General features: G+C 41.8%; 1 protein-coding gene across 1 annotated transcript in view; it reads left to right on the top strand.

Annotated features, from left to right (window-relative positions):
- Nucleotides 1–27,099, top strand: part of LOC125451610 (high affinity cAMP-specific 3',5'-cyclic phosphodiesterase 7A) — a 98,676-nt gene that overhangs the window by 26,124 nt on the left and 45,453 nt on the right. The window contains 2 exon segments of the mRNA XM_059646337.1: nucleotides 15,870–15,930; nucleotides 18,686–18,769. Of these exon segments, the coding sequence (XP_059502320.1) occupies nucleotides 15,870–15,930; nucleotides 18,686–18,769 (145 nt within the window).

Raw genomic sequence — 27,099 nt, forward strand, 5'->3', positions numbered from 1 at the left:
CCTCCCTACCTCCCCACCCATACTCTCCTCTCCACCTATCTTCTCCTCTATCCATCTTCAATCCGCCTCCTCCTCCTCCTCCCCCCTCCCTATTTATTTCAGAACCCTCTCTTCATTCCCCTTTTCTGATGAAGGGTCTAGGCCCAAAATGTCAGCTTTCCTGCTCCTAAGATGCTGTTTGGCCTGCTGTGTTCATCCAGCTCCACAGTTTGTTTTCACTAATAAAAGCCTATTTGTTTTGGAGATAGCAGCAAGAATTGCAGATGCTGGAGTCAGAGTTAACACAGTGTGCAGCTGGATGAACACAGCATGCCAGGTAGCATCGGAGGAGCAGGAAAATTGTTGTTTCGGTTCGGGACCGTTTGTGGCATTTATGGAGAAGGGTCCCTGTCCGAAAAATCAATTTTCTTGCTCCTCTGATACTGCCTGGCCTGCTCTGTTCCTCCAGGTGCACACCATGTTGTCTGTTTTGGTTTGCCGTTGATGACAGTTTTCTCAGAAATGAACAAGATGCCCTGGTTCAAAGTATATTAATTTAGATAATTTGGTAATACCACACATCAGAAATTGGACCAGATTTCTGCACCCTCGTTCCTTACAGCAATAGTGGAGTTCCATATGCCTTCTGAAGTGGTAATATTACTCATCTATCAAGATATATATACATTGGGAAGGAATGTAATTTCAACTTTCTACATACTGACTGCTTAATTTGTATGCTTCAAACCAGATATTGTCAGCAATAAGTTTATGCAATATTTGACCATTATGCTTGAAGTTGTACTTTAAGTTTAGACTGGTCATTAAGTAGAAGATTGAGATGCTGTTTTGCATGCAGAGGGGTGGAAGACATTCCATACCTATAAATATTGTCAATTAAGGAACTAGAAATAATATTTGGCCAGAAAGTTAGCTTGCCCTGCCTTCCATTTACCAAAACCAGTCCTTAATCAAAATAATTTATTCCTTTAAATCCTTTTTATTGAATTCCTATTGAACTATGTTTGAATGTATTTCCAATTTTTTAGGGCTTCAAAGCCTATTATTCAGTGGTAATTGAATTTGTTGGCTGCCATTACTCCCTTTATTTAGCTTTTCATTGTAACTAGATGGGGAATCATTTTTGTGAATGAGGAAGAAATGCATAGGTTTTACGTTTCAACTAAATATTAAATGATAGGTTACCAAAGTTTAATATATTAGTTTCCAGATGGTATTGGGTGACTTCAACTGCTAATCTCCATTTGAGCAATTTGTGAGCCAGCTGTGATTTTGTGGGTAGCACCTTTGCCTCAGACAGAAGGGTTTGTTTTTCTCTTTCCATATTCATGGGATGAGGGGTGTCATTGGTTTGACAGCATTTATTGTCCATCTCTAATGGCCCAGAGGGCCGTTAAGAGCTGAGAGTCACATGTGGGCCAGACCAGGTAATGATGGCAGTTTCCTTCCCTAAAGGACATTAATGAACCAGATGGGTTTTTCCGACAATCGGCAATGGATTCACAGCCATTGTTAGTTTCTTAATTCCAGATATTTATTGAATTCAAATTTCACTATCTGCCATGGTGGAATTTGAACCTGGGTTCCCAGAACATGTTCTGGGGTCTCTGGCTTAAGAGCCCAGTGATGGTGCCACTAGGCTATCACGGTGCCATAAGGATGTGTGTTTGAGTCCCATTCTAGGACTTCAGCATAACTGTCTAAGCAGACATTCCAGTGCGTTATCAAGATACTTCTGAACTGTCAGAAATACCATCTTTTGGGTGTGATATTATTGCACTCATCTGGACACAAAAAAACTCCATTGCTGAATTTGAAAGGAGAACAAGGCATTATTCCTGATGTCCGAGCAGCAGTAATTCCACAATCAAGATCACCAAAGCAGATAATCTGGTTTTTATTTGTAGGATTTGTGTGTGCAAATTAGTTGCTTTATTTTATTGTTACAATAGTGCCTTCACTTTACAACCAAAGTATTTTTTTAAAAAACCTTTTTAGGGCTATTTATTATTTGAGGATCGTGAGGCTTAGAGCTCTTCCTGAAAAGATGGTGAAAGCAGAGTCAATGGTTTTCAAGGTGAGATGGATAGATTCATAGTTTGCAAGGGGTTGAAAGGACATTAGATATAGTGGAGGAATGTGTATTTAAGACTACAGTCAGATCAGCTGTGATTTTATTAAATGGCAGAGCAGACTCAAGGGATCAATTGATCTACTTCTCATTTGTACATTAAATCAATTTTTGTCTTTTTAATCTTGCCTGTCTTTCCTCCTTCCAAATCTACATAACATTTATCTTTTTGACCATAGTTTTATTTACTTCTACTTTACCATCATCTTTTACTGTTCAAACGTAGGAAGTGAATCCAACACCTTGAGTCTTTTTTTAATTTGTAATTTAGTTGAATCATAGCTGTTGCATTTTTATCCCATATTCTGCTGAGATATTGTCCTTATGTGGTTTAATTCTGGTTTTTAGTCATTGCCAGAGAACAGCTTGAAATGGTTCTTCTCCCATACCTGCACTATTACTTCATGCAGTCCCCCCCCAGAACTTTATTCCTGGCACCAACAAGCTCTATATGCTGCTTCTGTCAGCTTTTCTGACATGCGTGCACACACCCAGGCATATCTTAAAAAAAAGTTGCATGTGCATGGTAAAGACATCCACTACTGCATAACAACATTAATTCCCTCAATTTCTCTGCTGTGCTTGTTTTGTCACTTCTGTTTCCTTACCCCCAGTATTGGTTGAGTAGAAATTTGCATCCATTAAATATTGAGAAGACCAAAGTAATTGTGATTGTTCCCCACCACATCTCCATTCCATAGCCAAATTGGATTCTCGACCCCTCTCTGGCTACTGAGGCTGAATAAGACTGCTTGTAAATGTGATGCCCTGTTTCCCTCCTGAATTGAATTTTCAATCCATATATCGTCTTATTACCAACACTTTTTGCTTTCACCTTTATGTCACCATCTCTGCACTGCCCACCCTCCAGCTTATCTGCTTAAATTCTATTACTTCTCAAAGAGCCTCAATTTTAAAATTTGCCTTGTATACAACACCCTGTCTGGTCTTGGTTTATAACTGTAATCTTCCCCAGGTCTTGGTGATCCCTGGTAATCAAATTCTGACCCTTTTGTGCATATTTAATCTCATTTGATCCACCATTGGCAGTGCAGATATTTTCAAATAAACCTGTTCATTGATGTTATTACACATCTCCTGGCTTAGAGATAGGACTTTAACTCTTCACCATTCGCAGGTGACTTGAACATCCAAATCTGAGAACTGGGACAGAGAATATTCTTGGTCTTAAATCAATATAAGACAAGACTCTTTATTGATAAATTACAATAAATCACCACTTGAACGGCAAAAGGAACTGAATGACTAGCTTTCAACTCTGAGTGCAAATACACCATTAAGTGATAGCAAGAATTGCAGATGCTGGAGTCAGAGATAACAATAATAAGGTGAAGGAGCACAGCGGGCCAGGCAGCATCAGAGGAGCAGGAAAGTTGACCTTTCAGGTCAGAAATAAGAAGGGCCCTGACCTGAAAGGTCAACTTTCCTGCTCCTCTGTTGCTGCCTGGTCTGCTATGCTTCTCCAGTTCCATACTGTGTTATCACTACGCCACCTTTAAGTGTTAGTTTTTGGGTTTACTTGGGCATGACATTTGGGAAGCGTAAATTGGATATCACGGTCTGAGTTTGCATCTAAGCAAGGTGGGATAAGACTACTTTTCTAGTGTATCTCATTGTGTTTCAATCTGACATCTGCTATGTTTTTCACAGCCCAGAGCAACAGAGATCACTGCACTGCCAACAAAAGACTGGAGGGCTCTCTAAACTGCTCCTAATTGGGACATTCCAGATTTGAATTGACAGCTTGTTGTGCACCACAGCTCTGTTACCACTTACCCAGCTTGGGAGAGATCTGCCTAATGTTAGTCAGCTTAAGAGCATGCAAAAAGAGAATTCAGATTATAAAAATGGCAGAAATTTATGAGAGTCTTTTCATTTTGTAAATTGAAGTCTTATTGCAGGCGCCATGTGTTAGGTGTTCAAAAATGGTTACACTTGGAACACTTGGTTCAAGTTATTGTAACATTCATTGTAACAGTTGTGCTATTAACTAGCTCGGACCGCAGGTGCAACCTTTACAATTCCGATACCTCTAAGCCTATCTGTCAAACCTAATAAATCTTTGAAAGAAATGGATCTCTCTAAACATTGGTGAGGAAAGGCATCTGTGAGCTAATGTAGATTTTTTTAAAGTTGGTGTGTACCAATGCTCTAACTGGCACTCTCCCCCGTAATCTTTAGTTCTCTTTTTTCCTGTCTCCCCCCCTCCTCCTCTCTCTTCCCCCCCCTCCTCCTCTCTCTTCCCCCCCCCTCCTCTCTCTTCCCCCCCCCTCCTCTCTCTTCCCCCCCCCTCCTCTCTCTTCCCCCCCCCTCCTCTCTCTTCCCCCCCCCTCCTCTCTCTTCCCCCCCCCTCCTCTCTCTTCCCCCCCCCTCCTCTCTCTTCCCCCCCCCTCCTCTCTCTTCCCCCCCCCTCCTCTCTCTTCCCCCCCCCTCCTCTCTCTTCCCCCCCCCTCCTCTCTCTTCCCCCCCCCTCCTCTCTCTTCCCCCCCCCTCCTCTCTCTTTCCCCCCCCTCCTCTCTCTTCCCCCCCCTCCTCTCTCTTTCCCCCCCCTCCTCTCTCTTTCCCCCCCCTCCTCTCTCTTTCCCCCCCCTCCTCTCTCTTTCCCCCCCCTCCTCTCTCTTTCCCCCCCCTCCTCTCTCTTTCCCCCCCCTCCTCTCTCTTTCCCCCCCTCCTCTCTCTTTCCCCCCCCTCCTCTCTCTTCCCCCCCCCCTCCTCTCTCTTCCCCCCCCCCTCCTCTCTCTTCCCCCCCCCCTCCTCTCTCTTCCCCCCCCCTCCTCTCTCTTCCCCCCCCCCCCTCTCTCTTCCCCCCCCCCCTCTCTCTTCCCCCCCCCCCTCTCTCTTCCCCCCCCCCCTCTCTCTTCCCCCCCCCTCCTCTCTCTTCCCCCCCCCTCCTCTCTCTTCCCCCCCCCCCTCCTCTCTCTTCCCCCCCCCTCCTCTCTCTTCCCCCCCCTCCTCTCTCTTCCCCCCCCCCTCCTCTCTCTTCCCCCCCCCTCCTCTCTCTTCCCCCCCCCTCCTCTCTCTTCCCCCCCCCTCCTCTCTCTTCCCCCCCCCTCCTCTCTTCTTCACCCCCTCTCTTTTTCTTTCTCTCCCCCCCCTCTCTCTCGTTGCCCCCCCTTCTCTCGCTCTGTCTCTCTCTCCTGCGCGCTTTCCCCCCACCCTCGCTTGCTCTCTCTCCCTCTCGCGCTCTCTCTCTCTCCCCCACCCTCCTTCCCCCCCGTCTCTCGCGCGCTCTCTCTCCCTCCTCTCATGCTCTCTCTCTTTCTCTCCCCTGTCTCTCATTTCTTTCCTACTTTCGTTTTTGCGCGCTTGCTTCCCCTTCCTACCATTGAAGTGCATTTACCGCTCCTGTGTAGGTGACAATTCATCTGTTAAGCACCTACGTTAAAAGATCACCGTTTTTTTTTTGAAATTTGCTAGTTTGTTCATCTCACTTGAGGAAAAGGTAGGATTGCTTAGGCCTAGGTGTTCTGATTCAGGGATAAGCAAGTTTCGATTGTATAATTGGTGCAAAAGCATATGGTGCTTTACAGTAAAGGCTATTACTTCATGAGAAAATTCTAAAGGGATTGAGGAATAAATTTGGTAAAGTTTAGGTCAGATTTTACAGGAAAACAATTTGGAATTTTCTTTCACTCTGGCACGATTGCTATTAGATGCTGGATTGCTACTGGACTGTGGGGTGGTTCCTGCAGACTGGCTGTTTTCCAGTGATGCCTCTGTTTTAAAAAAAGGAAATAGACAAAAAGGAAGTAACTATAGGCCTTCCACTGATTTTAAAAAATGGTGTTTAATTTCAATTCTTGAGATTAGAATTGTTCCCTCAAGATGTATTTTATAGAAGATATTGAAGCAAAATGACTTTTGACTTTGCAAGTGTCAGCCAGAAGGATATCATCATTGATAGCCAGTTACAGCCAATGTCTTCTTTCAAAAAAGTGTACCTGCACTGCTAGGAAAGATATTTGTCTCAGCTGAACTTTTTTGACAAACTGGCACTGTGGTTTACACTGAAGATAGCTTAACTTTGGTAGTGGGGAAAACACTTGAATTCATCATTAAGGAAGAAATAGGACATCCGGATATAAATTGTCCCCTTGAAAACACCTAGCATGGGTTCATGAAGGGTAGGTCATGTTTAACTAATTTGGTGGAATTCTTATGAGGACAGTATTTGCATGGTGGACAATGGGAACCTGTGGATATGGTATATCTGGATTTCCAGAAGTCATTTGACAAGGTGCCACACTAAAGGTTGCTACATAAGATAAAGTTGTACTGTATTACAGGTAATATGTTGGCAGGCATAGAGGATTGTTTGACCAGTTGAAAGCAAAGAGTAGGGGTAAATGGGTGTTTTTCTATTTGGCGGTCAGTGGCTAGTGGTGTGCCTCAGGGACCAGTGTTGGGATCGCAATTGTTTACAATTTACATAGATTACTTGGAGTTGGGGACTAAGTGTGGTATTTGCAGATGACACTAAGGTGAGTGGTAGAGCAAAGTGTGCAGAAGACACTGAAAGTCTGCAGAGGGATATAGATAGACTAAGTGAGTGGGCAAAGGTCTGGCAGATGGAGTACAATGTTGATAAATGTGAGGTCATCCATTTTGGTAGGAATAACTGCAAAATGGACTATGTTTTAAGTGGTAAAAAATTGCAGCATGCTGCTGTGCAGAGGGATTTGGGTGTTTGGATCCTTGTGCATGAATCACTAAAAGTAGGATTGCAGGTACAGCAGATACTTAAAACGGCAAATGGAATTTTGTCTGCCATTGCTGGAGGGATGGAGTTTAAAAACAGGGAGGCTATGCTGCAACTGTATAAGGCCCTGGTGAGGCCACACCTGAAGTACTGCGCGCAGTTTTGTTCTTGAGTAGGGATAGCACTGGAGGGGGTATAGAGGAGATACACTTGGTTGATTCTAGATTTGAGAGGGTTGGATTATGAGGAGAGACTGGGATTACACTCGTTGGAATTCAGAAAAATGAGGGGAGATTTTATAGAAGCATAATGAAGGGAATAGATAAGATGGAGGCAGGGACGTAGTTTCTGCTAGCAGGTGAAACTAGGACTAGAGAGCATCACCTCAAACTAAAGGGAAGCGGATGTAGGACTGAGGTCAGGAGGAACTTCTTCATCCAAAGGGTTGTGAATCTGTGGAATTCCCTGCCCAGTGAAGCGGTTGAAGCTACGTCGCTGAATGTTTTTAAGGCAAGGCTAGATAAATTTTTGAACAGTATCGGAATTAAGGGTTATGGTGAGTGGGCGGCTAAGTGGAGCTGAGTCTCAAAAAGATCAGGCGGGGCACGCTCGAGGGACCAGCTGGCCTACTCCTGCTTCTAGTTCTTATGTTCTTTATGATGAATAGATGTGATCCTCTTGAGTTCTTCCTTTCAAAGAGCTACACCTGGGTCTGCAATTAACCATTGGCCATTAAGCACATGAGAAACACCTTGAAGGTTTTATTGAAGCTTCCACTGATTTTAAAAAATGGTGTTTAATTTCAGTTCTTGAGATTAGAATTGTTCCCTCAAGATGTATTTTATAGAAGATATTGAAGCAAAATGACTTTTAACTTTGGAAGTGTCAGCCAGAAGGATATCATCATTGATAGCCAGTTACAGCCAATGTCTTCTTTCAAAAAAGTGTACCTGCACCGCTAGGAAAGATATTTCTCAGCTGAACTTTTTTGACAAACTGGCACTGTGGTTTACACTGAAGATCTTGAGAACATCACTTGTTGGAAAATGGTCAACTCCAGTGTTCCATTAGCTCACCATATTGGAGTAAATTCAGTTTTCTGCTTAGTTTTCTAGCGGCACTTGATTGTGGGACAATCACAATCTCAGCACAGTTGTTGAAGTTATGGTTCTGCCAAACTTAGTATGTGAATTTTTATTTTTTGTCTTCCTTTAATATGTTTACCAGCTGGCTAACTGTTGAGCAAGAAAACCAGCTCAAGGCTGCTTGTGATCCCTCGCAAGCACAAAGCAGGCCAGTTCTGGAGAGTGAAGAGGTCAGTCAGTGGATAGGCTGGATGTCTGAGGTTAAAGTGAGGGAGATTTACAGTTGCCCTGAGGTGGAGGTGGCGAGGCAGAAGTTGGAGATTTATTTGAGGGACCTTTTGGCAGAGCTGCTGCTGACGCCATTGCACAAAAGCGCATTATTTTCATGACTGGCAACACTCGCCCTCCCATCCCTGCCAGTCTCCCAAGCGCAGTCAGCAGTTGCTAACTTTAACTCTGACTCCAAATCCCAAGTATTCCATGGGAGCTGAAGTCAAATATATTAAGATAACAAAGATAACAAGAGCTGGATGAACATAGTAGGCCAGGCAGCATCTTAGGAGCACAAAAGCTGACGTTTCGGGCCTAGACCCTTCATCGGAAAAGGGAGATGGGGAGAGGGTTCTGAAATAAATAAGGAGAGAGGGCGAGGCAGATTGAAGATGGATAAAGGAGAAGATAAGTGGAGGGGAGACAGACAAGTTAAAGGGGCGGGGATGGAGCCTGTAGAGGTGAGTATAGGTAGGGAGAGGATAGGTCAGTCCTGGGAGGTGTGGCCTAGTGAGTACCTGCCGGGTATGGTAGAAACAGAACTTTTGACTGTTTCAATGTAACATCAGCCCTGACTCTTGTTTCTTGTCTTCTAGGTAAAATGAGCATTTCATTAGCCTTTTTAAGTTATTTTCTGTACTTCATAAATCTCTTTTGGATCTCTACTGTTTCTACCTTGTCATTGTTTAGAAAATACATTGTTCCATCCATTTCGGGTCTAAAGTGGAGGACCTCCATGTATTCATACTTTGCAGTCTATTTGCCCCAGTTTTACCCATTTTCAGAACTTCTCAATATCTCTACAACACAAGAACATAAACACCTTAAATTAATTTCCACAAAAAAAAAGGCATTTGGCACGTGCACAGCGTATAAAGCCCAATTCATGTTTTCATTTTTAGGTTTAACTCCCTCTTGATCTTCTGCCTGCCGTAGTAGAATTAACATTTTGAATGTGAAATTTTCTGCATGTCTCTCTAATAGAATAAAATCTCTCCACTGTGGAAACAGGCCATTTTGACCTCCAAAAATCCCAACTCACCTCCCTGCCTTGTCGTCAATTTCTTATGGCCAGTCCACTAACTTGCACATCTTTGGACTCTGGGAGTAAACCAGAGCAACTGGACAAAAGCCTGCAGATGCAGGAAGAACGTGCAAACTCCGCACAGACAGTTGCCCGAGGGTGGAATCAAACCCAGGTCACTGGTGTTGAGAGGCAGCAGTGCTAATCTTTCGGCTACTGTGCCACCTAAAGTAGCCCTACAAATTCTTTGAATGATCTCAAACTGCACTACTGTTAATAAATTACCTTTTGGAGTCATGTTATTTTTTTCATGTAGGGGACATGGCTTTTGTTTTGCATTGCAAGATTCTATAAACAGCAGTTAAGTAACAATGTGGTAATGTTATTTTGCTGTTGGTTGAGGGATAAATATTTGCCAGGATGCAGAGGAGAATTCTTCTGTTTGACTCTGTGCCATGGGGGCTCAACCTGAGAGAATTGGCCAAGTTTTGACTTAATAACTCAAGCTTTTATTCTCAAAGAACGTTCACATTCTAATGATCTTGGCTAACTCTAGTCTTACAGTGTACTCCTCCACTCTAGTGTGCTGTGGCTCTTATCTTTCAAAAGCCACAACCACCACCAAAAGTCAGAACCTATACCAGAGCACCAATGATTTGGTGAGCTATTTCGGTACCTATGTTACCAATTTCATGTGGGGTTATCGGGATGGTGAGGAAAAAAGACGGAAATGTCGGGTCAGCTGTGAGTATATTGAATGGTCAGCAGGCTTATTAAGCTGAATGAGGCCATAAGAAATAGGAACAGTAGGAGACCATTTGGACCCTTGGACACCACCATTCAATAGGATTGTGGCTGATCTCACATTCTGACATTCACTTTTCTGTCCTTTCTCTATAACCATTGATTTTCCCGACTGATCAAGATTAGTCTACCTGAGCATTAAGTACACACAAGGGCTCTGCCCCCACTGCTCTCTGTGGCAAGGATTTCCAGAGAAACTTGCTGTCTGAGAGTTGAAATTTCTCCTCATCTTCACATTCTAAGACTATGCCCTCAAATCATGGACTCTTGCATGAGGGGAAACAGCCTCTTATATCAGATCCTTAAGGGGTTATGTTTCATTGAAATATCTAATTCTTCTAACTCCAGTGAGTAGAGTCCCAACCTGTTTAGCCTTTGCTCATGAAACAATCATCTGTACAGGGATCATCCTAATGAACCCTCTCTGAACTGCCTTCAATGAAATAATATCTTTCTTTAAAGAAGGAAATAAAACTGCTCACAGTATTCCAGATATGGTCTCACCAGCACTTTGTACAGTTGCGGTAAGACTTCCTACATTTATATACTAACCTCCTCGAAATAAGGGCTAACATTCCATTAGCCTTGCTGATTTCCTGCTGTTGTGTATGCTAGGTTTTAGTGTTTCACGCATAAGTTTCCCAAGTTCCTTTGAATTGCAGCTTCTGCAGTTTTTCTCCATTTTAAATAATACTGTTCTTTTGTTCTCCCTTCTAAAATGAACTACTTCACATTTTCCACTTTCTACTCCGTTTGCCAACTTTTTGCTCACATATTTAATCTCTCCCATGAAGGTCATGCAATTATGCTTAATGCAGTGAGGGTCCTTGTTCATTGTACTCTGATGACTGATTTCTGAGAGATTCTATTAAAACTGCCTGTTTGGGTCTCAGGACATTGGAAACCCTTCTGCAGCTTTGTGCCCCGAGGGTGTCCAAAAGATGAGCGTATTGTTTAACTTTTTAGTGATAAGACACAGTCCTGCAGTCGGCACTTTGTGCATGGCTTTTGTTGCGTGTGCAACCTGCCTGTCTTTTTGCCTCGTGCTGAAATAGTCAATTAGATATCAGTGCATTGAACAGGAATGCATCCAAGGTGTCCTGTTGTGAAAGAGAAGACAGAATAGCTAATTGTGATTGTGCTTTAACAGGCAAATCTTCATGCGACTATTGCAGCTAGACTGCCCCTTCTGATACCTGATAATTTGCACTGAATTTATTTTAAAGTCACCAATAATTTAATTCCCAAGTGCCCACCGTCCCCTTAATCCCAAAAGCTCTTAATTTTTGAATAAGCCTATGAAATGCTACTTATTCAACTGCATTTTCAAAGTCTACATATAAATATACATGAAGAGCCCTCTCTGTTAATTCATTAGAGAGCTCAAATGGGTTAGTCAGATATATATTGCTTTTGATTTGCCTTAACAAAGTGGCTGTCCCACGTTAACCCATGTTCTCCAATGACTGATTTTAATCCATCTCCCAGTCACTCTGTCTGAAACAAACTGAGTCCCTGGCATGTGATTTAATTCTTTTCTTCTGCCCCCAGTTCTGTTTCTTTGCACATCTGAAGATTTCTGGAAGGTCAAATAAAAATAATGTATCCCATGAATTTAATATTTTAAAAATACACTGTCATTACAATTGTAGAGTTTGTATTTTTAAATTAAGGAATTGATCTTGGTTTAAGCATGGATTGTTAATGGGATGGTTCAGAATGGCAGCTGTGTATATTGGAGATGAGAATCCCCTGTCCCGGTGTGTTAGACATCAGACTTCAGAGCAGAGAAATGCGGTTCTGTGAGTTTGATACACACTGATTTGAGGTCACAAGTGATGACACAGTAAAGCGGATGTCTGAAATCTGTTTGATTAATGATTGCCTGATGTGTATGTGCATTTGTTGAGTAAGGACCCATGTCAAATTCATAGGCTGCACTGAGTAAGTCTGTGGGGCATTGCAGTTTATTTCACCACCTCTTGAGCCAAGAAAGATCAGATGGGTGTGAATAATTATTATAAACCAAGTCAGATCCCTTTTATTAATGACAGATATGCACTTTCCAGGGCAGGGTCATTGATTATGTTCAATCTCATTGAGGGCCTGCTCACTGTTCTTCATGTTCCAAAAAATTATATCTGACATTTTAAACCAATCTGTGGTTTTGGTCTTTTTGTCAGTTTTAGAGGATTCATTTTTGTGGATTAATTTTCATTTTAATGGCCAATGAATATTTATACTCAAAAAATGCAATTGAGATGTAAATGTGGAAAAGAGGCTTCTTACATTGTACATGAAGAGCCAGTGTTCTAACGTGAACATTTTCTGGCACATGGTGCAAATGTGCCCCTGCTGATTTCAAATGCCCAGTGAAAATAAATGAGCAAGAATGTGAGGAAACAAAATAAAGGGTGAACTGGAGAAAGGGATTAAAAGGAAATGTCTATTAGGAAGGAAGTATCTGTCATTGGGTAAATCAGACAGATGGAAGATCTGGAAAGAGAGACAGGAGACAGAGCAAAGTGAGAGCCCTTTTGTTTTGGGCCCCACACCTCAGGAAGGACATACTGGCACTGGAGCGTATCCAGCGGAGATTCACACAGATGATCCCTGAAATGCTAAGTTTAACATACGATGTACGGCTGAGGATCCTGTGATTGTATTCATTAGAATTAGAAGGTTGTGGGGAGATATAATAGAAACTTACAAGATAACGTATGGCTTAGAAAGGATGGACGCTAGGAAGTTGTATCCATTAGGCGGGGAGACTAGGACCTTTGGGCACAGCCTTAGAAATAGAGGGGGTCAATTTAAAACAAATGAGGAGACGTTTCTTCAGCCAGAGAGTGGTGACCTGTGGAATTCATTGCCACAGAGCGCAGTGGAGGCCGGGACGTTAAATGTCTTCAAGGCGGGAGATTGATAAATTCTTGATCTCACAAGGAATTAAGGGCTATGGGGAGAGTCCAGGTAAGTGGAGTTGAAATGCCCATCAGCCATGATTAAATGGCGGAGTGGACTCAATGGGCCGAATGGCCTTACTTCCACTCCTATGTCTTACAGTCTTGTGGAGAAGGGAGGTGGAAATAAAAAGAGGCAAAGACGCATTTTAGATGTAAGCTAGGAAGCACTTTGAGTGCATCAGACTGTTATCTATGCAAATGTACCTGTGACATTATGTTTACAATTCAGCAAATTTTACAGGTAGTGTGGAATCCTTCTGTTCTTATTCAAAAATTTTAAAGACACCCAATTAACTGTGTTTAGCGTTCCCATAATTTAGTGTTTCTTAAAACAGATGGTTGCCACTTCTTGCACACTTTCTATGCAAGATAACAGAATCGGCCTGATGATTATAAGCTGCAAAAGAACTGGAAGCAGGAGTGGACCAGTTAGCCTTTTTTGGCAGTTCTATAATTCAGTACAAATATGGCTAATCTTGTGACCTCAACTTTCTAGATACAAATCAAGGGATAAGTGGATAGTATAGGAAAATGACGTGGTAGAGGATCAACCACGAATGTTGAATGCTGGAATAGGCTTGATTGGTCAACTGGCCCATTCTTGCTCTTATTTCCTAACTTCTTCATCTTGAGTTACCCTTGCACTACTTAATCCCCTCTGTGCCAAAAATTTCCCAACCTCTAGTGAGCGAATTTCAATGGTGATCAGAATATAATCAAATCTCAAAGGCAGAGACTGGCAGTCATGTGCAAAACATAATCTAATTTTATATGCAACATGTCATCAATAAAGTTTTGGAAAGAGTAATCGACAGTGTTGTCAAGTAACGTTTGCTCGACAGTAATTTGTTCGCAGGTGTTTAGTTTGAGTTCTGTCAGTAAAGCCGTTACAGTCTTCAACCAAATATTGACTAAGGAACTAAACTCTAGAGGTGAGTTTAGAGTGACAGCAGTTGACATCAAGGTAACACTTTACCAAGTATAGTATCAAGGAGCCCCAGCAAAACTGGAATTAGTGGAAATCTGCCTGGGAGAGAACTTCCGCTGGTTGGAGTCATACCTTGGACAAAGGCAGATGCTTGTGGTTGTTGGAGGCCACTCATCTCAGTTGTGGACCATCACAACAGGAGTTTCTCAGCCAGTCCCTTTCAGCACTTCACTGGCCATTCTTCCATCACCAGGGCAGACGAGGGGATGCTCACTGGTGCTGAATGTTGTGCATTGGCAACTCTGAGATTGAGCGAATCTGTGTCCATATGATGCAAGGTCTGTATGACATCCATGCTTGGGCTGATAACTGCAAATAATATTTGTAGCACGCATGAGTTAGGCAATGAGAATCCCTAAGAAGATGATCTCTTTGTAATGGCATTACTATTGCTGAATGCCTTGCTAATCAACATCCTGGTGTTTACCATCGACCAGAAACTGAACTGGACCAGCCATATAAAAGCTGTAACTACAAGAGTAAGTCACAGGCTAGGAATTCTGCGGTGAATAACTCTCCTAACTCCCCAAAACCTGCACTCAATCTGAAGGAAACAAGGGACCTTGGGGTTCAAGTCCATAGCTCCATGAAAGTGACCATGCACATAGAGAGGGTGGTAAAGAAGACATGGCAGGCTTATCTTTTTTGGTTGGGGAATTGAGTACAAGAATCAGGATGTCATATTTGCAGCTTTAAGATTTTAATTAGGTCACAGTTAAGAGTATTGTGTTCAATTCTGCCTGCCGTATTACAGGAAAGATGGTGAGGATTTGCAGAGGGTGCAGAAGAGGTTAACCAGGATGCTGCTTGGATTAGAGGGTATGAGCAGTAAGGAGAGGCTAGAGAAACTCAGGTTGTTTTCTCTGGAGCAGTGGAAACAGACTCTTCGGTCCAACTTGTCCATGCAAACCAGACAGCACAATCTGATCTAGTCCCACTTACTAAGTAGAACAAATCCTGGAATGCCCCCCTCCTCCCCACAGCACAAAGGGTCTACCTACCTCCATAGGCAGCAGTACGTTCGAAAGTGGACGCAGCAGCTCCTTCTCAAGGCAAATGCCTGTGGCCTGTAAAGAATTAAATAAAATTCAATTTGCACGCCTTTGTTCCATTTCCCTGAACACCTGTACCTAACAGAATTTTCGGGACTTGAAATCAATACATTTTTAAGTCAAGATATCATGGAATGGAAAGGTGAGCAAATGGACCTCAGATCAATTTGTTAAAATACAGAACAAGCTTGACAATCCTTATGCCCCACTTTTGTTTTTGTTCACTTATGGAACAAAGTCTGCACCGTGTGATCAGCATTTATTGGCCATTCCTACCTGCCATTGAGACGGTGGTAGTGAGCTGTCTTCTTGAACCGCTGTAGGCCACGTGCTGTAGATTGACCCACAATTCATTAGAGAGGAATTCAGGATTTTGACCCAGCAATAGTGAAGGAAAGGTGGTATATTTTCAAGTCAGGATGATAAATGGCTTGAGGGGAACTTGCGGGGGGTGAGAGTCGTGTTTCATTGCATCTGCTGCCCTCGTCCTTCTAAATGGAAGCAGGTTTGGAAGGTGCTGTCTAAAGATCTATGACAAATTTCTGTTCATTTGTTCCATGATCAATGATTATTGGGAGTTGATTCATCATATTTCGCGCTTTATTATTAGCTGAGGATATAAATATTTTGTTTGTCGTCCAGTCAAACCCAGTCTGATGCATTTTGAAATGAATGCTACTGAGTCCAAATTTTATATTATTGTTCAAAATCACTTCATTGCTCAGTTCAGTGACATTTTCATAGGACACTGTGGATGTTCTGGTTTCTGAAAGTTCTGTTTGTTGGAGTTGAAAAGTAACAGCTACTATATTGGTGTGCTATTTTTCAGAGACGAGGAGCCATTTCCTATGAAAGCTCAGATCAGACTGCGCTTTACATTCGTATGTTAGGTGAGTAATCTAACTTTTTTTTTGTCTTCTGACTCATTATCTGATACCAATCTATTTGTAGTCATAGAATCATACAGCACAGAAACTGACCCTTCAGTCTAACTAGGCCATGCTTTCTATAAATCCTAAACTAAATGCCTCCTGCCTACACTTCGCCCATATCACTCCAAACCTTTCATATGCATGTACTTATGAGTGTCTTTTAAATGTTGTAACTGTAGCTGCATGCATCACTTCCTCTGGAAGTTCATTTCCCATGTGAACTGTGTGCGCAACAATTGCATGTGTGTCCTTTTCTTAAATCGTTCTCCTCCCACCTGAAAAATATGTCCTCTAGTCTTGAAATCCCCCACCCTAGGGAATAGACACCTGCTATTCACCTTATCTGTACCCCTTGTGACTTTACAAACCTCTGCAAGGTCACCCCTTATATTCCTAACGGTCCAGTGGAAAAAATTTCAGTCTATCCAGCCTCCTCTTATAACTCAAACTTTCTGTTCTAGGCAACATCCTGTAAATCCCTTCTGAACCCTCTCCAATTTAATAATCTTGCGCGCGTGATTGCTCGCTTATCTCTCGTGCGAGCATGCACATTCTGTTGCTCCTCCAGGCCCCCTCTGGGCCGTCCGTTGTGCTGATCCTTTAGCACATTGGTCTGTATCATTTTAAGCTTCACTGTCATTAACTAATTTTGTCTGTCTCTTACCAGAGGATAACAGGCCATTTCATTATCTGATACTAATCTATTTGTAGTCAAATTAGATTACACTTCAATTAGATTTGGCTAATCTACTTCTACTGCTTCGAACTAAGTTACACTGTCTAGTATAATGAACCTTGCCATTCATTATGTAACTCCTGGCCTATTGACTTTCATTGCCACATAGAACATAAAACATTGCCTTGTTGTGGACACTGGTTTATCTTTGCTGCACTGCACTATTGACTGTAGTTAGGGTCTCTGATCTCTGCACCCTTGCTACTCAGCCACTTTTTTGCTTTCCACGAAATCTATGTTACCCCCTGCCAACTGTAACACTCCACTCAGCTGCTTTTCTATTTCCCATTATGAAACCTACTCTAAACTGTCCCATGGTTCAGTTTACCCAGCTGTTATCCAGCTTGGGCATAGAATGTCTTCCAGTCCCCCCTCATTCCTGTTCTACTTGTTCAGAGATAAATTTCTCAGTTCTAGTCCCACCTCAAAAATGTCAACATATTATCTGGATTAATCATTCTGTGTTAATGATGAACTGCATTGTTGGCTAGGTTGCCTTTAAGTTTGACCTACCCTGAGGCTCGTATGCCTATTCGAGTAGCTTTTGAATCATGGGCTCCTTCAATGTTGTCACTATTCTATTTGGCCCATCACGTCCATGCTATCTCTATCTTAGATCAATTTGTTTTGTTCTGATTCTTACCTTTTCCCTGAGCCCTGCAAATGTTTTCTGTCAGGTGCTTCTCCAAATCCCTGTCGGATTGAATCTGCCACTATTTCACTCTCAAGTAGTACATTCCAGATCTTAGATAACAAAGTGTGGTGCTGGCTGAACACAGCAGGCCAAGCAGCATTTCAGGAGCACAAAAGCTGATGTTTTAGGCCTAGACCCTCCTTCGGAGAGGGTCCTGGAATAAATAGGGAGAGAGGGGGAGGCGACCGAAGATGGAGAGAAAAGAAGATAGGTGGAGAGGAGAGTATTGGTAGGGAGGGGATAGGTCAGTCCAGGGAAGACGGACAGATCAAGGAGGTGGGATGAGGTTAGGAGGTGCGGCTTGAGGTGGGTGGAAGGGATGGGTGAGAGGCAGCACAGGTTAGGGTACCTTGTTTGCTTCTGGACATGGTCGAGCTGTTTCAAGGCTGAAGAGACTACAAGAGAGTTGCAGTGGGAGAGAGATTCCCTGAGGTTGGTCCGGAGGGAGGAGGGTAACTTCTTCAGGTTATGCATCCCTGGAAGAATGACATTCCAGATCTTAACTGCTTTCTGTTTGAAACAGTTTTCTCTCATGTTATTTGTTCTTTTGCTAATCTTTATCCTCTAGTCCTTAACCTTTGAGTATTGAGACCAGTTTCATTCTATTCACTTTGTCCAGGTCCTTTATGAATGTGAATACCTATCAAATTTTTCCTCAACCTTCTCTTTAAGGGTGTATTTTAAAAAAAAGCATGTATTTAAAAAAAAATTGCAGAGTTCTTTGAACAAGACTTTGAACTTTTATGTAGTGTCCTGGACTATCATTTATACTATAGACAACATCATTAAAAACTGCTTGATAAGCTTTCAACAACTTACTGTGTGGTATTACCTTAAGTTATAACCATTAACATATGTCAATGCTCGTAAGACCTGTTGACTATGAGGTGTTTTGAGATATGAAGATGCAAAAGGAGCTGCATTAGTGCAGCTTGTTCATTACTGTTTTCCTTGTTTAACAATATTAAGCCGGTTACTCGTGGAATGCACAGAACTTTCCCCCACAATAGAAAATGCCTTAATGAGAGATTGTATTGTATAGCCTTATATAAATAGCAAGAATTGCCCACTGCAGAACCCCTTTGGTAACTTTCTAATATGTAAGAAACTTGTATTTTAGTGTATATCTTCTTGGTAAATGGTAAATCATCATCTGCAAACATGTATATGTCTTGACTGTAGACTTCTTTGTTTTTGCTTGACTGTCGAGGGCTCCACATTATGCTTGGTATGATTCCCTTGGCACTTGTGTTAACCCCGGGCATTCTTGAACATATTTTCAGGGGATGTACGAGTAAGGAGCCGGGCAGGATTTCAACCTGAAAGAAGAGATTCTCATCCTTATGTCGATTTTCGCCTTTTGCACTGTAAGTATATTATTCGACAACCCTCACTTAAAGCAACTTTCTTTTCATACTTTGGGGGGAAATCTATTTAGCCTGTAATCCAGCTTGATTAAGGAATTTATCGTAACTTTGGATCTTGAAATGTAAAGTGGAAGAAAACTTGGAATGTTGAAACACCAGGAATATGGACTAGAAAGTTATTCTAGATTTGATAATTTTACAGACATTTATTTGAGCTTTCATACTAAAGTTCAATTTCAGTAAGAAGCCTAAATTCGTCAAAACTGTTGATAGCTTCAGGATTATCCTGGAATGTTAGAGTAGATGTTATCCTGGGCTGTTCCTCTTACAGGGGCAAGGAGGTTGATTTGATCTGATTTGGCAGCCTGTCTTTCTCAATGTCACAAAAAGGAGATATAGAAAAGTAGTATACTGTTGAAATTGACAGAAAATCTAGAACCTGGTGTCAGTGGGATCTGAGTACCATGGTACTTGAAGGGCAGGAAGATGAGACAGAAGACAGATGGAATGTTTCCATTTATTGCAAGGAATGTTAAGGTGGGGAAACTTTACTGTGCCCATACAGAACCTTGGTGATACCACAACCAGAATACTTTAAAATTTACTGGTGGGTTGAGGGTGTCATTGGCTGGGCCAATATTTATTGCTCATCCCTGGAAGCTGTTGAGAAGGTGGTAGTAAGCCGTCTGTTTGAATTGCTGCAATCTATGTGCAGTAAGTAGCCCCACAATGCTGTTAGGGAGGGAGTTCCAGGATCATGATCCGGTGACACCGAAGGAACAGTGATGTACCTCCAAGTCAGGGTCGTGAATGGCTTGGAGGGAAATTTGTAGGATGTAGTGTTCCCATGTATCTGCTTCCCTTGTCCTTCCAGATGGAAATGGTTGTGGGGTTGGAAGATACTATCTAAGGAGTCTTTTAGAGTTTCTGCAGTGTATCTTGTAGGTGGTACACACTGCTATTACTGAGCAATGTTGTGGATGGAGTGAATATATATGTAGGTGTAGTGCCAGTTAAGTTGGCTACTTTGTCCCTGGATGATTTTTAAGTTTTATTTTGTCATCTACTAAGTAGGGGAATACATAGGTGCAGCAGAAAAGGGCACAAAGTCACCATTCACTGACACCCATTTAGTTACAAAAGGCAGAATTAAAAGATTTTAACAGACCCAGTAGGTAAGCAACAAAAAAATAATCTGGGTCCCAAGTCCCATCTCCAATGGTTCAGGCATCGCGCTAATTGCTAGGGCACCCAGTGCCCATGGCGCTGCTGCTACATTAAAGGCCCCCCCCCACCTCACAGCTGCCTCACTGGCTGCCTCTTGATGATCACCACCACTGCTCCGGCCTGTGCTCAATCCACCATTGCTGCAGGATACAGCCTGTGCATTCAGCTCTCACCATGCAGATTGCAGTTAAGACCCAACTGCTTAGGTAGGTAATTAAAGAAAAGTGTTGGGAGGGATAGGATTACTGCAGAGAGGAGAAGAAAAGCAAAAAGAAAGAGAACTGGCATGTGGAAAAGATGTCAAGCTTCTTGAGAGTTAATGGAGCTGCACTCGTCCAGGCTACTGGAGAGTATTCCAACACACTCGTGACTTGTGCCTTGTAGATGGTGGTCAGGCCTTGGGGAGTCGGGAGGTGTTATTTGCTGCAGAATTCCTAGACTCTGACTTGCACTTGCAGCCAGTATTATTATATGGTTGGTCCAGCTGAGCTTCTGGTCAATTGTAGCACCCAGGATGTTGACAGTGGCAGGATTCAGTGATGGTAACACCATTGAATGTCAAGAGGCGATGGTTAGAATTTCTCTTCGTGCAGATGGCCATTGCCTGGCATTTACTTGGCATGAATGTTACCTGTCACTTATCAGTCTAAGCCTGAATTTTTATCCAGGTCTTGTTGTTTTTGAGCATGGACTGTTTCAGTATCTAAGGAGACAGAAATGGTGCTGAACATTGTACAATCATCAGCAAATGCCCCACTTCTAACTTTCTGAAAGAGGGAAGGTCATTGATGAAGCAGCTGAAGATAATTAGGCCTAGGTATTTAAAATGATGAGTCAATTTAAGACTTGAAACAGAACATCTGTTTCCTCTTGAGTTCAGAACAGCGGCATACGAGCTTAAAATTAGGAGGAGTTTATTTAGGAGTGAAATCAAAAAGGCTTTTGTCACGCACAACTTCATGGAGATGTGGAACTCCCACCTCCTCCAAGATTTAGTCGATATTTTATCAATTGAAATTTTCAAGATTGGACTTTTGTTGTGCTAGACTTTCAAGTGGGATATTGAGCAAAGGTGAGTAAAACGTTGAGGTGTATGCCTGAGAGATACTGTTGTGTCATTCTAAGTCCCAAATGGACTACTCTTAGTGGACCAGGAAGCAGCGTCATAGTATTTGAATGGGGTCTGCCTGCATGATGAGGATGCTGTCTACCTGTCAGCACCTTGCCTCTTCACTCTCTTCCATTGTTCTGTTGTCAGATTTATTTGACATCCAGCCCTAAATGAGTCACAATTTCAGCAACATAAACAGGGAAGACAGCACTCATCATTTACAGACCCATCATAATTTCTGCCCTTGATGCCAGTTCTATCTTTTGTCCACCCATTTGATTTACTATTGTCACATGTACATAGGTGCAGTGAAAAGTTGTGTTTTGTGTGCAGTACAGGCAGATAATACCATACAAACTGCACATGGGTAATAGAACAGAGTGCAGAATACAATGTTACAGCTGTGGCAAAGGTGCTGAAAGAGTGAAATCAACATTGTTTGATGATTGAGCGTTCCATTCAGAAGTGTAATAACGGGGGGAAAAGTTGCTCTTGAATCTATTTGTTCATGTGTTTAAGCTTTTGTATCTTCTGCCTGACAGAAGAGGTTGAAAGAGATTATAACTGGGGTAGGAGGGCTCTTTGATTATGTTGGCTGTGTTTCTGAGCAGTGTGAAATATAGATGGAGAGAATGGACTTGTGCTGAATCTGACCTTTAAAAGCCTCTGCATCCTATCTAGTTGAGCTGAGCTTCTGACCCCATGGGATTAATGTCACAAAGACCGGTATCATCTTGCATACTGATGTCGTGCTGAGACCCTTAACTAAGCTATTATTACCTCCACATCTGATGCTGTTCTGTTTTGCCTTTTGTTTTGCCACTCAGAAGTAACTTGCTATCATTAAGTTAATTCACTGGCTATTCTGTCACCTCTTGCAATACGTAATGTGTGGAATAACAGAATATCCATATTGAAAGAAACCAATCAAGTACGTCCAACTGTTGCTGTTTTGAAACGGAAACCCTGTAGAATGATGGGCCGCCTTTTTTCTTTGTATTAAACAGCCACAGCTAAGAGTTTTAATATCATTTAAAAATAAAATAAAAACATCTAAAGTTTGAATATCTTCACTAGCGTTTTCAGTCTCAAGGCCTGGACCATGTTTATAAACGTCAAGTTCAGCTTTTTTTCAGAAGTCTAGTTTGGAACATATTTTCAACTGGATTCAACTTCTAGCGCAAAAAACCATTAAAATGGTGTGTGCGTGTGTGTGTGTGCGTGTGTGTGTGTGTGATTAAGAAGAAAAATGACTTAACTGCAGTTCATCTCTTGTTGAAAACATGTTCTTTATGCTGATGTTTACAAGTGTACAGCAATGACGCAGTTCTTAGACTTCAAAAGTGTTTGTCTTTAGGCTGAAGGGTCTCTTGACTGCTCTTATGTCCTGTTTGTGCTTTTACTGGGGTTTTTCCAAGTTACTATTTGTGATGTGTGAATATTTTAACCAGTGAAGTTGATTACACAGGGATTTACAATGTCTCGGCTGTTACTTAGCCATTTGATCAATATTTTTACATTCACAGTATTATAATTCACAGCAAAGCATCTTTGAAATTTCAAGAAGTTTTATAGCTTACGACTAAAAGATCATGTTATTTGTAAAGGCACCTGAGCATATAGGTAATGATGCACTCGGTCTTGCCTTCAGTAAAACCGTTTAAGTATAAAATTTGGTATGAATTTTTTTTGTTAACTTGTACCTTACCTTCTCTGCTGTCTGGGGATGGGTAGGTTGCCCATACTTGGGTGAGGCAGCTAGGAACAAAAGTTATCTTATGTTGGGAGCAACTTTCATATAATTTGGTGGAGATAGCTACTTCCCTACTTAGCATCTAATTAAGGGATGGTTTCTGATGAGTTGGCTGATTGGAATACCTGAGGAGATTGCTCTTGAGAAAGTTAATTAGATCAAAAAGCAATATTTATTTGTTTTATACACAAGGTTTAGGCATGTAAAGTAAAATTTTGCTGAGACATTTTAAGTTTGTCAGTCCAAAATATATTTTCCTTAGCACTGGGATGTGCTGTTGTAACGTAAAAGCACAATTGCGGTAACTTATTTGTGTTCGTTGTTCTTCACATAGTTTACTGCAGTCAAATAGATACTGTCAGGAGAATATCCAGAATGTCAAGAACACCTGCTCTTTACCATGTTTACATGTCCTTGTGTGATACTTGCAACGTCAATATTTTTTTCATTAGCTGCATCATCACTTTAGTGTTTCTTGAACATGAAAGAGATTTTGCACCTATAACTGTCTCCTGTTTTAGCTTACAAATTGGATGCAGAAAAACACAAGTGAAAACTGAATGAATGTCTTGTATATTTATTTTAAATTTGCTGTAGGAGGTGATTTTGTTACAAATAGTTAACCATAACTGGTTTTTTTGCACTTCAGGGTTTTTCTAGAGTAGAGTGGTTTTACAAAGAATCTGAACTGTGTGCCAGTGTTTGGTGAAAAAATCCTTTAAGGCATATTGTCCCTTGGCCAATACACACACTTACTATAATAATTTTAACTTGGGTAATTAGTTTGGAGATAGAAACATAAGAGATTGGCCTCCTCCTGTTCCTTTCAGCCCTTTCAGCCTGCCCACTATTCTTCACGATCATGGCTGATATCCAACTTGATAGCCTAATCCGGCTTTCTCCCTATAGCCTTTGACCCCGTTCACCCCGTATCAAGTTGCCTCTTGAATACATTGTGTTTTGGCATCAACTACTTTCTGTGGTAATGAATTCCACAGGCTCACCACTGAAGAAATGGTGAAGAAATGTTTCCTCATCTCTGTCCTAAATAGTCTACCCCGAATCCTCATACTGTGACCCCTGGCTCTGACACACCCATTATGGGGAACTTCGTCCTTGCATCTACCCTGTCCAGTCTGTTTGAATTTTACAATTCTGAGATTTTCCCCACCCCCATTTGGCTGAACTCTAACGCGAACAATTGCAACCTAGTCAATCTTTCTTCATACGAATATGTAGGTTTGCTTGGAGTGGTATCTCTGTGTGCACCGCTGTAGGGAAAGTCTGTGAAACAGCAAATTGGGTTCTTGCTGTAATAACCTAATTGTACAAAACTTATTTTAAGGGATTGTGGAAGTCCATAAATATTCTTATAAGTAGTATTAAGGCTGTCTCTTGATTCTAAAGTGACATCTACTTGGGGTCACGAGTTTCAGCCATGGATCTTCGCTGTGACAGTGCAGGGCAATTCTTGACCAACAGGAGCATGGGGCAGTTTATCCCACAAGTCAGCAGGATCCCGGGTGCAAGGATTACTTCATTTTCGATCCTCTGCTGTTTTGTCCACCAAAGATGATGTAACTCAAATCGTAATGCGGCTTGATGGAAAAGTTGTTGTCATTCTAACAGATTGTTACAGGCTCCTGCAACTATTATTATCAGTCCTAATGCCTTCAGAGCGTCTTGCTCCTCTAACTCCTATGCTCTCACCGTGTTTCAAGTATATGCTCTGCTTCAATCAATGCCAAAAAACAGAAGTGAATCCCTCTTTGTTAGAGATCAGGGAGTGAAGAAGAATTGATGAGTGATCTTACAGCCTTAATAACAGCATGTAGTGACAGTCACATTACAGTCTGGCCTAAGGAGTAAATGTACTCACATGGTCTTAGATCTAATGCTGTTTCTTTAAATATGAATTTGAAAATATTGATTGTTTCTCATCAGTATTACATTTATCTGGTTGTAGTACATGATGCATGTGAGACCTTTCTTTTCAATGGAATTGAATGTAAATTTAATTACAACAAATAAAGCATTGAATCCAGTACATTCTGAATAACAAATGTCTTTTCGCTAAGGCAGTGGAGTTCAAATCTAGGGTGTGTATTTTTTTAAGATGGGAGGAGAAAAATTTAAAAGGGACCTGAGGGATAGCTTTTTAACACAGGGTTGTTCATGTGTGGAATGAGCTGCCAGAGGAAGTGGTAGATGCAAGCACAGATACAACATTTAAAAGACTTTTGGACAGGTACGTGAATAGGAAAGGTTTAGAGGGATATGAGCCAAGCACAGGCAAATGTTTAGTCTGGGAAACATGGTCAGAATGGATGCGTTGATTGAAAAGTGTGTTTCTGTGCTGAATGACTCTATGCTGTGCTTTTTTTTTTGGTGTGTTTTCTTTGTTTCTCCCTGGACAGTTTGTCACTTGAGAGTTGAGAAAACTGGACCTGGCATGGCAGACTACTTGGTCATCTGGATACAATGATCATTACATTTTTTTTTGTTTTGGAAATCTTGTCTAAATGCTTCTGGAGCTTGCTTCAAGAGGGATACATTTGTTTGCTGGCCTACCTGTTGAATCTGGAGGAAATGACAGAGATCACTGATATAATTCCTCTAGCTTTTTGGTCTGCTAATGCACAGTCTAGGTCTCATTAAAGTGCAAGGATGTCATGATCACAACTGCTTTGTACACTACAATATCTTTTGACTTGAAGATTTTGGCATATATTCACTGCTACATTTGTAGAAGAGTGAGCAATTGCAGCTGACCTGGTGTTGAATCTCCTCGTCAATTTGAGAGAGTTGACTGCGAAAGTATGGAAAGTGTTCAAAAGATTGTAGAGCGTCTCCAAAATTTTCGAGAGAGAGACCCTGCAATTTCCTGTCTCACTTTCCACAGTAGCCTGGAATGCAGCTCATCTGGGTCAATTTGTCCGATCACTTGTGTGTCAAGCTGCAAACGCAGCATACATAGAACTGAGAGACTGGGACTTGTTTCACTGGAGTGTGGGAGGTTGAGGGGACAATATATATGGGAGATGGAATACTTGACTGATAAGCTGAGAGTTGATAAGAGTTTTATTTTCACAAAATTCAAGGTATAGGCTCTTGTCCTTGACAGTTTCTTGTGTGCAAGTCTGGTGCAGAGCATACAATGACATTGCAGTCACTTGCAAGTGATAGATCTGTGTATATACGATGACCATTTTAGTTTGGGTACAGGTATGACTGAGATCTAATAGTTTTCATAGAAACAGAGAATGGGAGCAGGAGTAGGCCATTCAGCCCTTCAAGCCTGTCCTGTCATTCATTACGATGATGGCTGATCACCCAACTCATCAGCCTATCAGCCTATTTCTGCTTCTCCCCCCCATATCCTTTTGATCCCTTCAGCTTGAAGTGCTATGTCCAACTCCTTGAAATCATATAAAGATTTGGTCTTGACTGCTTTCTGTGATAGAGAATTTGACAAGCTCATCTGGGTGAGGAAATTTCTCTTCAGTCCTGAATGGTTTAACCCATATCCTTAGACTATGACCCCTGGCTTTGGACTCTCCTGTCATCAGGAACACCCTTGCTGTGTTTACCCTGTCTAGTCCTGTTAGAATTTTGTAGGTTTCTGAGACCCCCTTTCACTTTTCTGAGCTCCAGAAACTATAATCCTAACTGAATCAAACTCTCATTATATGCCAGTGCTGCTCTCACAAGAATCAGTCTGTTAAACCTTCACTTAACTTTCTCTATAGCAAGAATGCCCTTGTTCTTTCCACCTAGTGCTGATGCCAAACAGGAGTTGTTCTTTTGAGGTGAATTCTGCTGTGGGTAGATTGTAAGTAGTGTGAGTTCTGCCTCACAGCCTTGCTCGACCCTGATCTAGATTTTGAAGGTGTCTGTTTCCGATCTTCCACTCTCTGCAGTTGTAGTTATCGTGAAGCAATTGTGTTGAAGTTTCATGGCCATCGGAATTGTTGTGCACAGTCGACAAAGCCTCTTGACTTACTGGGACAGATGCTTTGGTCCCATTGTTTGAATGCATGAGTGGACATGAGGCCCTGACGGTGTTCTGTGTTTTTCTTTTATTCATCTCTCAATAGATGTCATGTTGGAAGTTCCCCTAATGCCCCACACTGTCTCTGGCAGAATTTCCTCTGCCACAAAAAATGGCAGTTCATAAAAGCCTCTCAGGAATTTCCTTACAATGAATGAGAAATACCTCCATATCTTCTCAAACATGAT

The sequence above is a fragment of the Stegostoma tigrinum genome, chromosome 5 (assembly GCF_030684315.1).
Source record: "Stegostoma tigrinum isolate sSteTig4 chromosome 5, sSteTig4.hap1, whole genome shotgun sequence".
NCBI classification, from domain to species: domain Eukaryota; kingdom Metazoa; phylum Chordata; class Chondrichthyes; order Orectolobiformes; family Stegostomatidae; genus Stegostoma; species Stegostoma tigrinum.